General features: G+C 44.6%; 1 protein-coding gene across 2 annotated transcripts in view; it reads right to left on the bottom strand.

Moving 5' to 3' along the window:
* MID2 (midline 2) overlaps positions 1-14,394 on the bottom strand; it is a 205,356-nt gene that overhangs the window by 35,855 nt on the left and 155,107 nt on the right. For both annotated transcript variants that reach the window (XM_083595956.1, XM_083595957.1), the window contains exon 4: positions 561-668. In XM_083595956.1, coding sequence (XP_083452082.1) covers positions 561-668 — 108 coding nt within the window. The remainder of the gene's footprint in view (positions 1-560; positions 669-14,394) is intronic.

Below are 14,394 nucleotides of genomic sequence, written 5' to 3'. Positions count from 1 at the left end.
TAAATATGCACCTTCTTTCTTTCTTTGACTTGCAGCCCACTCCATCACAATGGGTTGATGTGGGTCTCAGAATGCTCATTATTTGCTACCTCAACCCACCCTTATCTCTGGCCATCAAAGGCAAGTTCGATAGAAAAGATCTGCTTCCCTAAATATGAGTCTGAAATGCTGTGTACACACCATATATTTAAAGAATCCTGGGATCTGTATTTTTTAAAAAATAACTCTGTTATTGGTAAACTACAGCCCCCAGGATTCTTTGGGGGAAGCCATGTATGGTGTATCTTCTTCTTCTTTGGCGATCACTCATAGCCAAGTAAGATTGTCTTCCCTGAAAAAAAGTCTTAACCATGTGTCCGTAAATGACTGTGGAGGTCAATTCTGGATGATGAATACACATCCTTTTATTCCCATCTCAGTGGGAAATTTCGAAAGATATACAGCCACTGAAAAATAAAGAAATTAATTACACAAGCAAATGGTTCACAGAATTAAGGGTGACGTAACAGGTCATACCAGAGTGCAGAGGGGCAACAGTAAATTAGGCAGCATGGTCCTACCTTTGTCTCTTTGATCTTGACGGCAATCACTTGCTTGCGCTGACGGATGATCTCCATTAGCTCGTCGCACTCCTCCATCAGTTTGGCCTCATGCATGGCTGTGTTCACCTAGCCGAAAAACAAGCCAAATGGGAAGAATGGAACAGGATTTTGTTTCTCATCTTCATGGAGCAAATGCTTCAAGGAAGAAAGCCTTGACTTCAGGTGTTATCCAATGCACTCATTCTATTAGCGCAAGGATTTATGCTTGCTGAGCAGAACTTTCACCCACTCTCCAAATCTGCCCCATAGGATTGGTATTGGGGAACCAGAACAGACTGCACAAGTGTGAATCATTGTTGATTTGGTCTTCTGCTAGAGTCACAGTCTTTTGGTTAGAAGTCATTAGCAGCATAAATATGGATTTGGATACCTCCTTGTTATTTAGAGCTTATCCACACTTGCAATTTGCCCTGCTACTTTCAGGCACATGTCCATGCTTAAACGTTCTGTGTCTGAGCATTGTTCCTTTTTTGCCCTGGAACTTTCCCTGCAAAAACCTGTTCTTTAGTGCTCAATCAAAAAAATGTCAGTTTTCTGCAGATTGCCATTTGCACTGACTGAGATTTAAAGAGCGAGTTTCCATGGTAAAAGCTCTGGAGGAAGAAAAAAAAGGTTACTCAGACACGGAGCTTTAAAGTGCAGATTGTGCCTGGAAAGAGTGGAGGGAAGGTAACTGGGCATAAGTCCTTACAGCTGTTACTACACTACTGAGTTACATACCAGTCCTTTGGAACTTGTCTTCTAAGGGACTGGCTTCTAAGAGCACTCATGGTCTAACATCTAACCATTAAAGATAACAAGAAAGAGCCTACTGCTGTGATTGTGCAGCGCACAGAGAACAGGACTCAGCTGGCAGCATATGAGGAGGTGACCTTCTGTAAACACAAGAAAATGAGAAGATATATGGACTTCTTATACAAAGCTATTTGCTTGAATGTCTGAGTACTGGGGTGGGGTGGGCCACCAGCCATTCCCCCCTTCTCCCCCTAACTCGCATGCATAGTACACATTGTCTTGATTTATTCAGTTTGTATTTTTTGACTGCAATTGTTTCTGTTTCCTTTTTGGAAAATTCAGTTTAAAACTGTTAATAAAAAAGGGGAGAAATCCTTGTGCCAATGGAATGAGTTACTTAGTGCTACATGGCATAAAGTCTCTTCCTCCCACTTTTTGGAATGGATGGACAAACAGACAGCTAGGGAAACAAACAGCCTACAAAAGCCTTGGCTTGCCACTGACGCATCACCACAAAAGAGGAATATATCAATAGGACAAAAGAGTGTGTACATTTGGATGATATTTGCATGTATTTATTTTAAATGTATTGATGCAAATTTAGAAGAATTATAATTTAAATAGAAATACAACATATCTCACCATATTGGCGAAGATTTTGACCAGGTGACCTGTTTTGCTTGCTCAGTTTGCTGTCCAGGTGCTGTTGATCGAGAACTTCAAGACTCTTTATTTTTAAACCAGATTTGGAGCAGACTGCTCTTCAAACAGAGGACTGTCCTCAATAAAGGAGGACTCATGGCCACCCTAGATAAGGCTCAGGAGGTGGTTATTTTGAGCAGAGGAGTGGTGGGGGAGAGAGAACTCTTCACTCTTTCTCTACTAGCTGTTTTCCACACTCAAAGCTGTGCAATGGTACCCCTGTGGTATATTCCAGAAGTATGTGTGAGAGTGATTTTATTTGTTTATTCGGCACTGTTACAGGTGCCACAAAACATTCATTTGGCTTTCTTAGTGTGGCAGTAACTGCACTTTCTAAGTTCCTGAACTTTTGTCTCCCTGCACGCACTTTTGCTGCACCTGCTGAAATCCATTTTTATTTAGGTAAGTCTATCCAGCTATGTAGAAGTTGCGTGTGTTTCATTTCTTTGAATTACTGTTGATTCTAATCATCTTTTGAATGCCTGATTTTAACTGTTTCTTATCGATAATTTAAATGTTCTATTTAACATTTTTGTAAACCACTTTGAGGATGTCTTACAACACTAAAATGGTATATAAATTTAGATAGGCAAATAAACAAATGAAATTTAAGGTATTCATAAGCCGCTTTTCAGGCAACCCTAACATCAATTTTTAGTGTACTTTTAAAAAACATTTTATAAGAATGTTTAAAGCATCAATCAAAACTGTATAATAAAGCAGCAAGATGAGGTACAATGAAAAGAGCCGGGCTCTCTCTGCCCCTTGAGGCAAGGTGCTTCTGGAGTAGCCCTGTGGCAGGAATTGGGGAAGTCAGAGGCCACCAAAGAGCCCCTCGTTTTATTGTAGGTGCATCCTGCGACAAATTCTTGACACAATAATAGTGCATCTGTGGTGGATTATTTCTGTTTTAGTTTGCTTGCTTGCTTGCTTATTTATTTAATGTATCTATATCCCTCCTTTCTCCCGAACTGGGATTCAAGGCGGCTTACAGCATTTAAAAATGGCATTATAAACTGCAAAGTAATAAAAATGAACTAGATAAAAACAATAATTAAAATACACCAGAACACATTTAGAACCAGAAATTAAAATACAGTTTGCCCTGACAGCAACCCAGTGATCAGCACCGCCTGCACCTTTCATTTTCAAAAGCCTGTCTGAATAGGAAGGTCTTAGCCTGCTGGCAAAAGGATAACAAAGAGAGAGCCCATCTAAACTCTCTTGGGAAGGAATTCCACAATATGGGAACAGCCACAGAGAAGGCTCTCTCCTGTGTCACCATCAACAGTGATGCTGATGTTGGTGGGATTAAGAGAAGGTGCTTGCCCAAGGACCTTAGCACCCTGGAATGTTTGTATAGGGAGATGTGATTTTTCAGGTAGTTTGTTCTTCAAGGCTTCCCCAATGCTACCATATTATTGGTGTCTAGAGGGGCGATAGTGCAAAAAAGTGGGGCAACACCACCACCCAGAACTTTTCTGGTATGATTAAGTCACAGGAAGTTACAGGATATGCACTAAATGAAAATAAAGCAGTGTGACTACCCCAGAACTTTTGCAGGCACAAGTAGTGTGACCCAAATGGCATCATGACCACATATCATGAATGCACAGTAAAATGGACCTCTACGGGGGCCTTCCATACGAACAGCATAAGTGAGACAGGGGGCCACTCTCTAGGCTGTTCTTTCTATCTTCCCCCACAGGGCAATAGATTTTGAGCCATTGGGAACATCCCCTTGTCCCCCACTGCCAATCTGCTCAAAACTGCACTCCCCCATGGCTGCTTTTCATTGAAAATCAATTTGTGCTTTGTTAGACACATTGCTATGTAATGTTTAGTTTGCCTCTTAGCCAGCTTTTCATTGGTCTTCTTGTCAAAAGTTGAGTGCTGAGGGGAAATGAGAAGGCAGTTACACAAAAGAGGTTATTTTTGTTGTTGTTGTTTTGTAGTCATTTCTGCAAAATGTGAGAGAAGAGAGGGTTTTCTTAAAGAACACTGTGGGCTGTGGTTCTGGCTCTTATACAAGTGCACTGCAACATGTCTGAACCTCTTCTACCCCACTTACATGACTGCTGAAAATTTCACTCATTCATTACATTTTTAGGAGCAATCCCTTTTAGGAGGTATCCCTGGTGTCTATCCTACATTTTGTCCTCCCAACAGCCCTGTGGGTAGGTTATTCCAAGACACAACATCTGGTATGAGATCACCCAGTGAGCTTCATGGTTTGCTCAGGTCTCCCAGGGGTAAGTCCAAAACTCCATCCACTACACTGAATTGACCCCGTTTCCCAGACATAATGTTCTGGTTATTTTTCCAATTTCTCAACAATGATTATTCAAATGTGAATATGTGAAGTTCCCTGTCGTAGCCCATGCACAGCTTTGCATGTTCTCTGCTGGTGCTCTAGCTTCAGTGGCAGCTAGGAAGCCATAGTTTTTGGCTCCTGACATCACATTTGGAGCCAAATTAGCTGCAAGAAAACAGGAAGCTGCCTTAAACCAAGACAGACCATTACAGTAGTGTCTACACTGAAAGGCTGCAATTCTCCAAGGTTTCAGGCAATGATCATTCCTGAGAATTGAACCCACAGCCTTCTGCTTATAAGGCAGATGCTCTACCACTAAGCTACAGTCCACACACACACACACACACACACCTGGCACGTGTGCATTAACATGGCTAAGTTTGCTGATGACACCCAGTTATTCAAGCTGGTAAATATAAAGTGGGATTGCAAAGAGCTCCAACAGGATCTGTCCAAATGGAGTGAATGAACCTTAAAATGGCAAATGGGATTTAACGTACAGTGAAAATAAAAAATACTCCCTGATGCCATGAGAATAAAAGCATCTTTGAATTTAACATGCCCCCGCTGTGTGTACTCACACGCTGATAATTATCGGGACTGGAGCAGGCAGAGAAGTGGAGTAATCTTAAGTGTGGTATTGATGAAAATTGCTCATTTGAAGCTTCTGTTTGCATCAGGATGTAATCCCACACTGACCTTTCATTATATGCTGTGCTTAATTGACCAGTGGACAAAAAATTAAATGCCAAGGTAATACTAGTCTGGAATAGAGAAGGTGCAGCAAAGAAGGGAAACCAGGTGAGGGGAAGCAGGAAGAAAAGGGGCAGGAGAAAAATAATAGCATAGCTTTGTGCAATGGAACAGAGAAGGAACAGATTGGGCATTAAGGCTTCACCTTCTCTGCAAAGGGCGCCTAAATCCAAAGTCAGGTGTGGTTGTCTGGTAAAAAGCAGTAGGGGAAATAAGAGAATTAAATTATTTTAAACTGTTATTGCACCTTTCCTCCAAACGGCTCAAGGTGGCACATTTGGTTCTCTTCTTTTTACCCTGATAACAACCTTGTGAGGTAGGCTAGGCTGACAGAATCTGACCAGCCCAAGGCCATCTAGTTAGCTTCATGGCTGAGCAGGGATTACAACCCAGGTCTCTCAGGTCCTAGTTTTAACCACTACACCACCAAAGAAGCAGAGATACGTAGTGGGGTTTCTCCCCAGCTTTGAAGATATTTCCTGCTGCCTCATTTTCTGCTGGCTTTCAGGCCTTTGCATCCGACAACTGGCAAGATACAAGCTCACTAAGACGGAAAATGTGCATTTCCTTGGCTGCACAGGCTGGAAGGCGTGATTGGCAGAGCTTAAAGCTTCTAAATGAAATGGAAAAATGCAGCCCGGGGTTGGAAGGGATTCTGAAACTTCCCAACTGAAAGAAAATAGCAAATCCCATTTGGTGTGCTCCTTATAGGTCTTGAGGCAACATGCAGCATCTGGTGCATGGGAAGAAGCGAGGGAACATGCATGTATGCGCTCTCTTTCAATGTAAGTGCCCAGAAGTATCAAATGTTAAGGACTAAAGAGAGATTTGGCTGCCTAGTACTTGCAGAGGGAGAGTCAGATATTCAAGTGATGCTTGATGAGCAGCATGGGCCCTGTATCTTCTCAGAAAGGGCCTTTCCATCACCTCTGTGCGGAAGGACAGTGACACAGTGGCAGAGCATCTCCTTTGCAAGCCGAAGGTCCCAGGTTCAATATCTGGCATTTCCAGGTAGAACTGGGAGAGAACCCTAGCGAGCCACTGCCAATCTGTGTATGCAATGCTAAGCTAGATGGATCAATGGTCTGACTTGATATATGGCAGGGTCCTATACTCTCTGCTTCTGCAATTAGGCCAAGCATCCTAGGAAATTCGGCAGAGGGCTTCAGGTTGCACATCCCTGGAGTAAGCAGTCCTTTAGACCAGTGATGGAGAGTCTCAGTTCTTGGAATCAAATGTGGCCCTCAGGCCTCTCTGCCTGGCCCCTGGGACTCTCCACAGGCCACACCCCTCAGCAGTCCTGTTTTGTACCCCTTTTGAGTGTTTCTGCCTGGCTGGAATACACTGTCTTTGAGCTCTGGTAATGGTCTTGCTTGCTTGGATGGAGGATAGAGAGCAGTCTGTGAAAATGGGTTAAAACTACCTTATTGCACAAAGAGAAAAAGTACGTTCTTTGCTCTGTCCACTTTTGCCTCTGCCCCACTCACTACTGGCATGCAGCCCCCTAGGGGGCTGCCCAAAAAAAAATTTCCCCACCCCTGCTATAGATGCTACAGTGTTTTGTGGTCTGGAGGGCAAACCCTGTCACTGGAAAGCTGATTCCAGAGTTGAACTCTGATGCTCAAATCAATCCTACCTTGCTAGCCTTCCCTTCTCTTTGTCTGCCACAAGTGACACGGGAAAGCAAAGGGCTAGCACTGTCACCAGAATGAAAACAGCTTCAGAAGCACAGCTAAAAGCCAGAAGCATTTAAGAGGGGGAACTGTTTCCCCTTTGGCTAGGCTGCCCTCTCAGCAAGACTAACGAGAGGAAAAGGCTGCTTGGATCCCTTTCATCTGCTTCGCTTTTGATCAAGTTGCTGGGTAAGCAGAAACACAAAGTGCGGCAGCCGCTTTCAATGGCAGTTCATGGCCCAGGACTTAGAGCCACTGGAAGATGATGCCTCAGCAGGAGGAAGATGAATCTCACAGGTGGCTTGGAAAGCAGCTGAGTAGGAGGCAGTATGATCATATATATATATATACACACACACACCAGGAGCCGCAGATGGAAGGAACCAGCAAGTTTTAGTGGCAAGAATGTTGAAATCTGGATGGCAGTAGCCAGGGTTGAAATCTTGCTCAGCTGCCAGGCCAGAGGTGAGCCAATGTTCCTTAGCCTGGTGCAACATAATGTTAAGGGTTTGTGGGCACCCTGACCTCTTCTAGGCTCCTGGGCGCTGGGGCTTAATCAGTGCTTTGAGAATTAAGGTGAGATGACAGGTGTTGGCTTTAGCAATGTAGAAATGCAGACTAAGCTGGCCTTTCCTGCTGGAGCAACACCTGGGCATAAGCCATTAAGAAATGCAAAGATGTTGATGCCCAGTCTTCAGCACATCAAGGGAGGACCCTAGAATCTGTGAGTTGCCAGGGTTACAGTGGGCAGAGAAGGGTTTAGGATTCCAGCTTGCATGACATAGGCTGAAGGAAAAAGAAGAGTGGCTGCATGGAGCCTGGGCTGTGTTTCACAAGGGCTTTTGGGAAGAGGATGAATGCAGCGAGAACACAATGTGTGCTGGGTGGGAGAGGCTGCACCACTGTGCCTTGACTTTCTAACAAACCACAGTCTTGGGTAAGCACCTGGACTCTCAGCAGAGATTGAGAATGGGGTGCAACAGCAATATCTTATGTTAAAACAGCCTTCCGCCAACTTGCTCTCCTCCAGGTTTTTGGGGCTATATTAAAGTGTTGTCTGGGGCTGATGGGAGTTGTAGTCAAAAACATTTGGAGGGCAGTGGAAGTGGGGATTGGTCCATTGGTACGAATGGAGCACCATCCCACCAATCTCAGTCCGCCCTCGGCTGGTCCTCACATGTTTCTTACTTGCAACTAGACCAAGAGGTGGCATTGCCTGTTAGCTTCCTTCACCGTAGTCCCAGTGTTGACTTAGCAGTGTGTAGGAGGATGGGGATGAAACTTGAATGTTTAGTTGCCTTGCCTTGGTTCTGGGTACACCAGCTGCCGCCCTGCCTCTGGGTACCAGCCGCTACTGACACCTAGTTAGAGGAGGCTGTTTTAAAGAAACCGCTGTACCTCTGTGAACAACTACCCTGTCCAGTATGTCCAGAACCGCAGATTGAAGCATCTTCTAGGCTAAGGCACTGAAGTATTCTCAGCCTCTGGATCTGTGCCCTCCACCCAGGTTGGCTATTGAACCTTTCTGGACAGGAAGGGCTATAATAAGACTTCCCGTCTGGGATAGGACTTTGCTTGAGAAACAATGGTCTTCCTAGATGTGATGGTGTTTTGATGTGCTCTTTGACTCTGGCTTGGCTCTGACTTCTGAATTGGTCCCTCAACTCTTGACACCCCAGCACAACTCTTGGCTCCTGGTTTCCAGCTCCTGGATTCCTAAGTCTATGACTTAATCCTTATACCTTACAGATCCTTTATCTGGGATTCTGAAGTCTTCATTTCTCCTTGCTTCTACTCATCTCTTTTTCTGAGTGATGCCCATCCAATATGCAAAAAACCCATAAGAATTACAAAAAATACTAAATAATAAAACCCATTCAATTCCAAATTTTAAAACCCATTGGCCAGTAAAACATACGATAACCAATTCTACCTGCAATCCAGCCAGGGGAAAAAAAAGAAAGTATTCAATGGAAGCCAACTGAAAGAGACCTTCCAAATGTCTGGAGTCTAGCAGCTCACTGCAAATCTACAGGGAAGGAATTCCAACACTGTGGGGCCATGACACCAAATGTCCTGTTTCTCATGGCCACCAATTCCACATATCTAGGGGATGAGCACAGGAATGGTACAGGTGCAGACAGCTTAACAAATAATTGAGGCCCAAAATGTTTAGGGCTGACCATTGGCCTTAGCTAGCTGGGACTGAAGGGAGTTGTACTCTACAACATTTGGAAGGCACAATTTTGCTTACCCCTGGGCACACCTTTCAGGATATTCTTATCCTCCATGAATTTATCTCATAGTCTTTTACAGCCACTCAAATTGGTGGTCATCACTGCCTTCTATGCGAGAGAGTTCTATAGTTTTATCTATGTGAAAGCATGAAGTACTTTCCTTTTATCTGTCCCGAATCTTCCAAGATTCAGGTTCATTGCATATCCACAAATTCTAGTATTATGTGAGAGGGGAAAACTTTTATCTATCCCCTTTCCCCATGCAATGCATAATTTTATGCAACACTATGATGTTGCCTGTTGCTTGCCTTTTATCTAAAGTAAAAAGCCCAAAATGCTTCAAATGTTAAAAAAAATAATAATTAAACAAACAGAAAGCGCAAAGGACTTTACACCTGGAAGATACATGTCAGGGAATGCAACCGAGCAGCTGAATTTAAGTATGGGCAGTGCACAGGAGTTAAAACAGCACAGAAGGTTTATTAAACTGAAATAAGCAGGGAAATGTTGCCAAAGGCCACTAGGCTGGCTCAATATAAGGCATTTCCTTATATTTCTATAAACCACACCACTTCAATGGCACATAACTGCCCTCCTGTCAGTAGCCTCTTGGGGCCAATAAATTCGTTTGTGAGATTTGAAACTGCGGGTCCTTCCCTCCTGCTTTGGGCTGGCACTTAACGATTATTTCATTTACTGTATTTAGCTTTACAGCCTGCCGAAGGGTCTCGGGACACACATTTTGACCACTTTATGGTGAGAAGTTGGAGAGAGTTGGTGAAGGGGAAATGAGACTTATACCTCTTCCACGACGAGCTTTGTCTGAAAACGAAATTGCTGCAAATATAAAATCCTTTCCCAGAGGACAGAGTGGCAGAAACTGGGAGATTTTTACTAAGAGGGGACTGGCATCGCTTTACAAGAACAAGACATTCCTCAAGGGAGTGGTGGGCAGAGACAGTAAAAACTGTAGTGGTGGCAGAGATAGCACTGACATCAAGGAGTCTTGTGGTACTCCCATTTATTTTGCACCCAGTGCACTCCCAGCACTGATTTGGGAAGCAGTGTACACCCAACATGAGTTGCAATCCATATCCATCCTGCAATTACCTGGGTGTTTCTTAGGAAATATACAGATGCATTTGGATGCGTGTTCTCCCAAGCCAGCTTCAATCCAAATTCAGAAAAGTAATTCCCTAACTGCATTTTAAGGCAGGAACGCGTACATAGCCAAACACGTAACACATTTATTGAGGCATAAGGTTTTGTGAACTACAGCCCATTTCATCAGATGCATGAAGTGCTATCGTGAGTTGCAGATATAGTACATACTATAAGTGGGGAATTGTAAACAGCGAAGTCAGAAGTAAATGCAACAAGAGTAAAGACAGCAATAATTACATTATTTACGTGTTTACCCAGAAAGAAGCCCAACTGTGTTTAATGAGGCTTACTCCCAGTTAAATGAGCTGAAAACTGCAATTTATGTTGATTAATCCATTAGATTAACAGCTTTTTGACCAACTAAAAAGGCATCCTGATTATATATATATATATTTATTTATAAATACAACTTATAAACCTGCATGTAGAACAAGTATCATTTTAAGGAGAGTTCTGTCCTGTGCTAAAGAGAACATGCAATGCCTCTGCTAATAGGATCTTGACTGAAACAAATATGTGCACTGTTTAAAAAGTATGCTATCTTCAGAACTATCAGTTTTGCCCTGCTGCATGCAAATCATCAAAATATCTACAACCAAACTGATTTAAGATTTCTTTAATTGTGTGACAATCCCTAGGTGTTATTTTAACAGTGCTATCATTGCACACTGAGCTTTATAGGGCAAGGGAAGACAATGTTTTTGCTGCTGGACTCCAAATCCCATCAACCCCTGCCAGCATGGCCAATGATATGGGATAATGGGAGTTGTAGTCCAACAACATCCAGAGGGATGCTTACTACCACAGTTATTGGGTAGGTTAGAAGTGGAACAGCAGGACCTTAAAATTTAAATGTTGACAATAAACAACAACAACAAAGGAGAAGGAGGAACGGGATCAAACTAGGTTAGAATGTATTGTGGTTTTTGTTCCTGTTGGGAAGAAGGATTAATTGGTCACGACAAAGACTTTTCAGGAAAGTTGTGTTCTGAGGAAGGATTTGGGCAGAGAGAAACGTGGAATCACGTCAATCAGCCCACTATCCGCCAACTGTTCTTTAAAATTTACAAAGTGAAAATGAAGACTCTGGATCTCTTGACAGTTAATGTATCATTGGTCTCTGTTAAAGTGATCATGTGTACCCACGCCCTTGGCATAGAACCTGTGGGGCCGTCCAGACTCAACTCCCATCAGATCCCAGCAGCATGGCCCACTGGTCAGAGATGATGGGAGCTGGAGTCCAGTAACATCTGGAGGGCAACAGATTCCGCATCCTTCTAAGGAGGATCAGACAAAGAGCATTTTTTTACCACAGCTCCAGCAACCAACAGGCATTGGGTAGTGTAATGGTTCTAGGGGTTGCTCGTGCGTAAATCGACGCCACACCTGGCTGGGTTACCTGGGTGAACCCTTTCTGTCCGGATGGCTGTCTGAATCGCTGGCAGAATCCGTCAGTGGGCGTTTCTTGAACTTCTTCCAGCAAAGAAGCTCTTTGACGCCTAGTCGCCGCCTACTCTCCCTGCGCGGAAGCCTTCTGCGCAGGGAGGGTGTGGGCAGCGGAGGACCCGTGCTCTCCCCGCTGGTCCCCGGCGAGGAGTCATGGAGCCACCTCGCCGATTCCCCCATCTGCCCCCCTTCTCCACTGGTGCTACGCTGAATTCCTTCCCCAGAAGATGGGCTGCTTCTCTCCCTCCCGGGACTCTCTCCGGAACCCATCTGGAGCCCTCCCTCTCCCTCTGGCTCTGATGGCAGTTCCCTGACAGGTAGCCTACTGGAAACTGACCAGTGGCTGACCACTGGACCACAGGCTACTTACTTACTTTATTTATTTATTTGCAGGTTTATAAACTGCTTCACAACCAAAGGTCACTGAACAAGCAAGATCACAGCGCAGCTTCATTTGATATACCTCCGGTTACAGATGCTTCAGGTTCTGCGATTTCGGGTTGCGCACCACGCCAAACCCGGAAGTACCGGAACGGGTTACTTCTGGGTTTCAGCGCCTGTTCAGAAGCGCTAAATCGTGACCCGTGCGTGTGCAGACGCTGTGGGTTGTGGACGCTGTGGGTTGCGAATGTGCTTCCCGCACGGATCACATTGGCAACCTGAGCGTCCACTGTATATATTTTCTCTATCCACTTTCTTGATGCTATGTATGCTTTTATGAACATCTATTATGTCACCTCTTACTTGCCTTTTTTCTCTAGCACCTCTCCTTCCCACCTATCCCACACCCAAGTATCTGCCACTTGAGGCAGCCGCCTCACCTTGCTTAATGGTTGGGCTGGCCTTGTTAGGAAGATAACCAGTGGGTGTGCATGCAGAGGTGGGGAAGGTGGCTTCTCCAGAGGAAACTAATTCAAGTAAACTAAATAACCAGTTATCAAATTGGATTCCACTGCAATAGATCAGTATCTCTACTTCCATTATTAAAAAGAAGAAGAAGAAGCAGCTTGTTCAAGGAACCGCTTCTTAATTTAGTAACTGAAAATCAATAGCCCATTAAGAAGAAACTAATTGCTATGGCTTCTCCCAGTGTACTGCCTTGGTAAACAAAGCAGCGAACTAATTCACTATTAATTGTTCTGCCTTTGGAAATAGTACAGCATTAAAGTGCTCTCTTGCCTTCAGATGTACTAGATGAGGGTTCATTGTTGATGAAGTCATGGCTCTTGCCGCTTAATAGCTACAGGGAAGTATTAATCTGTTGGCATCTGGTTTTTACAGGGTGTAATGAGGGCTGGGAGCAGCTAGAAAAGGCATGTGGTAGGGGAGACAAGACACCCTTAGAAAACCAAACAAAAGGTGCCTGATTGGCATCTTCTGAGACATAAATGCTTTCAGAGGCTGCCTCCCAGAGCCCTCACACCTCCTTCCCAAGGCCAATGATACCCACTCTCCATTTATGTATTTGTTCCCCCACCTCACCCCCTTAAACCTGAGATCATGTAAGTGAAAGCGGTGCAAGTTCCAAGTTTACTATAATAATAAAATTTTTAAGATGTTCTTATCATGTCCATATTTTATTTTAAATTGCATTGTTTTGCTGCTTTACTGTCTGCTGCCTTGGGCTCCTTTGGGAGGAAGGGTGGGATAGAAATTTAATAAAGAGTAAGAATTTCCTCTTTCTTCCCTTCCTGCTTCGCATGCTGCTGCTTCCCTCTTGCCTTGCTGTCTAACCAACTTCCACTCCCATCTGAGCCTACACACTGTGTAAAAGGGAAGGTTCTGCTTCTTGCGTCTGTTGGTAGCACAACTCGTGCTTTGCATGCCAAGGTCCCTAGTGTACTCTGCAGGGTTGTTGTGAGAAACGTACAGTATTTTTCACCCTATAGGACGCACTGGCCCATAGGACGCACCTAGTTTTTTTGGGGGGAAATAAAGAAGAAAAAAATTTATTCCGCCCCCCAGCCGTGGCTTCAGCACGCCCCGCGCTCCGGGCAGCAGGCTGCTATCCGCAGCCTAGGGAGCCCTGCGGGAACTCCCACGGGCTCCCCAGGCTTGCTGATAGCTTCCTGAAGCCTGGAGAGCGAGAGGGGTTGGTGGGCACCGACCCCTCTCGCTCTCCAAGCTTCAGCGAAAGCCTGCATTCGCCCCATAGGACGCACACACATTTCCTCTTCATTTTTGGAGGGGAAAAAGTGCGTCCTATAGGGCGAAAAATACGGTAACTTCTAACCTGAGCTCCCTGGAGCAAAGGAGGAGATATAAACGTAATATATTTACATAGGGACCGCCAGCAATGGTAGGAGCGGAGCAGCAGCTCTACAACTGTAGAGCAGGCAAACTTTCGCCTTCTCTTCCTGTTCTACATTTGCTGCTGCTCTCCCTGCAGGGAGAGGACAGCCCATGGATCATCCCTGCATGAGGACCCCCCCCCCCCATGCTGATTCACAGCAGCTGGACTTGCAGCATGTGGGTTGTTTTGTTTTATTTTATATATTTACTTACTCTTCCATAATGGAACCTGAAACGAGGCACAGGTCCATCCAGACATTGAACAGACCTGCTAAGCTTCAGCAAAGGTGCTGGCCCTACACCCTGGGTTACGTGGAATATGTTCAACAGTTGTCCATGATGGTGGAACCAGCTTGGAAGGGTGCCGCTGCATACTCTTGCATCACACTGCAGAAAGTCTGGTGAGTGGTCTACAGTGTAGTTTTATCCCCCCTCCCCAAGCAACTGCTCTTCCACCTGATCCCCAACACACATAC

Source organism: Podarcis filfolensis (genome assembly GCF_964270895.1).
Source record: "Podarcis filfolensis genome assembly, chromosome: Z".
NCBI classification, from domain to species: Eukaryota; Metazoa; Chordata; class Lepidosauria; order Squamata; family Lacertidae; genus Podarcis; species Podarcis filfolensis.
This window is presented reverse-complemented; position numbering and strand designations above follow the sequence as displayed.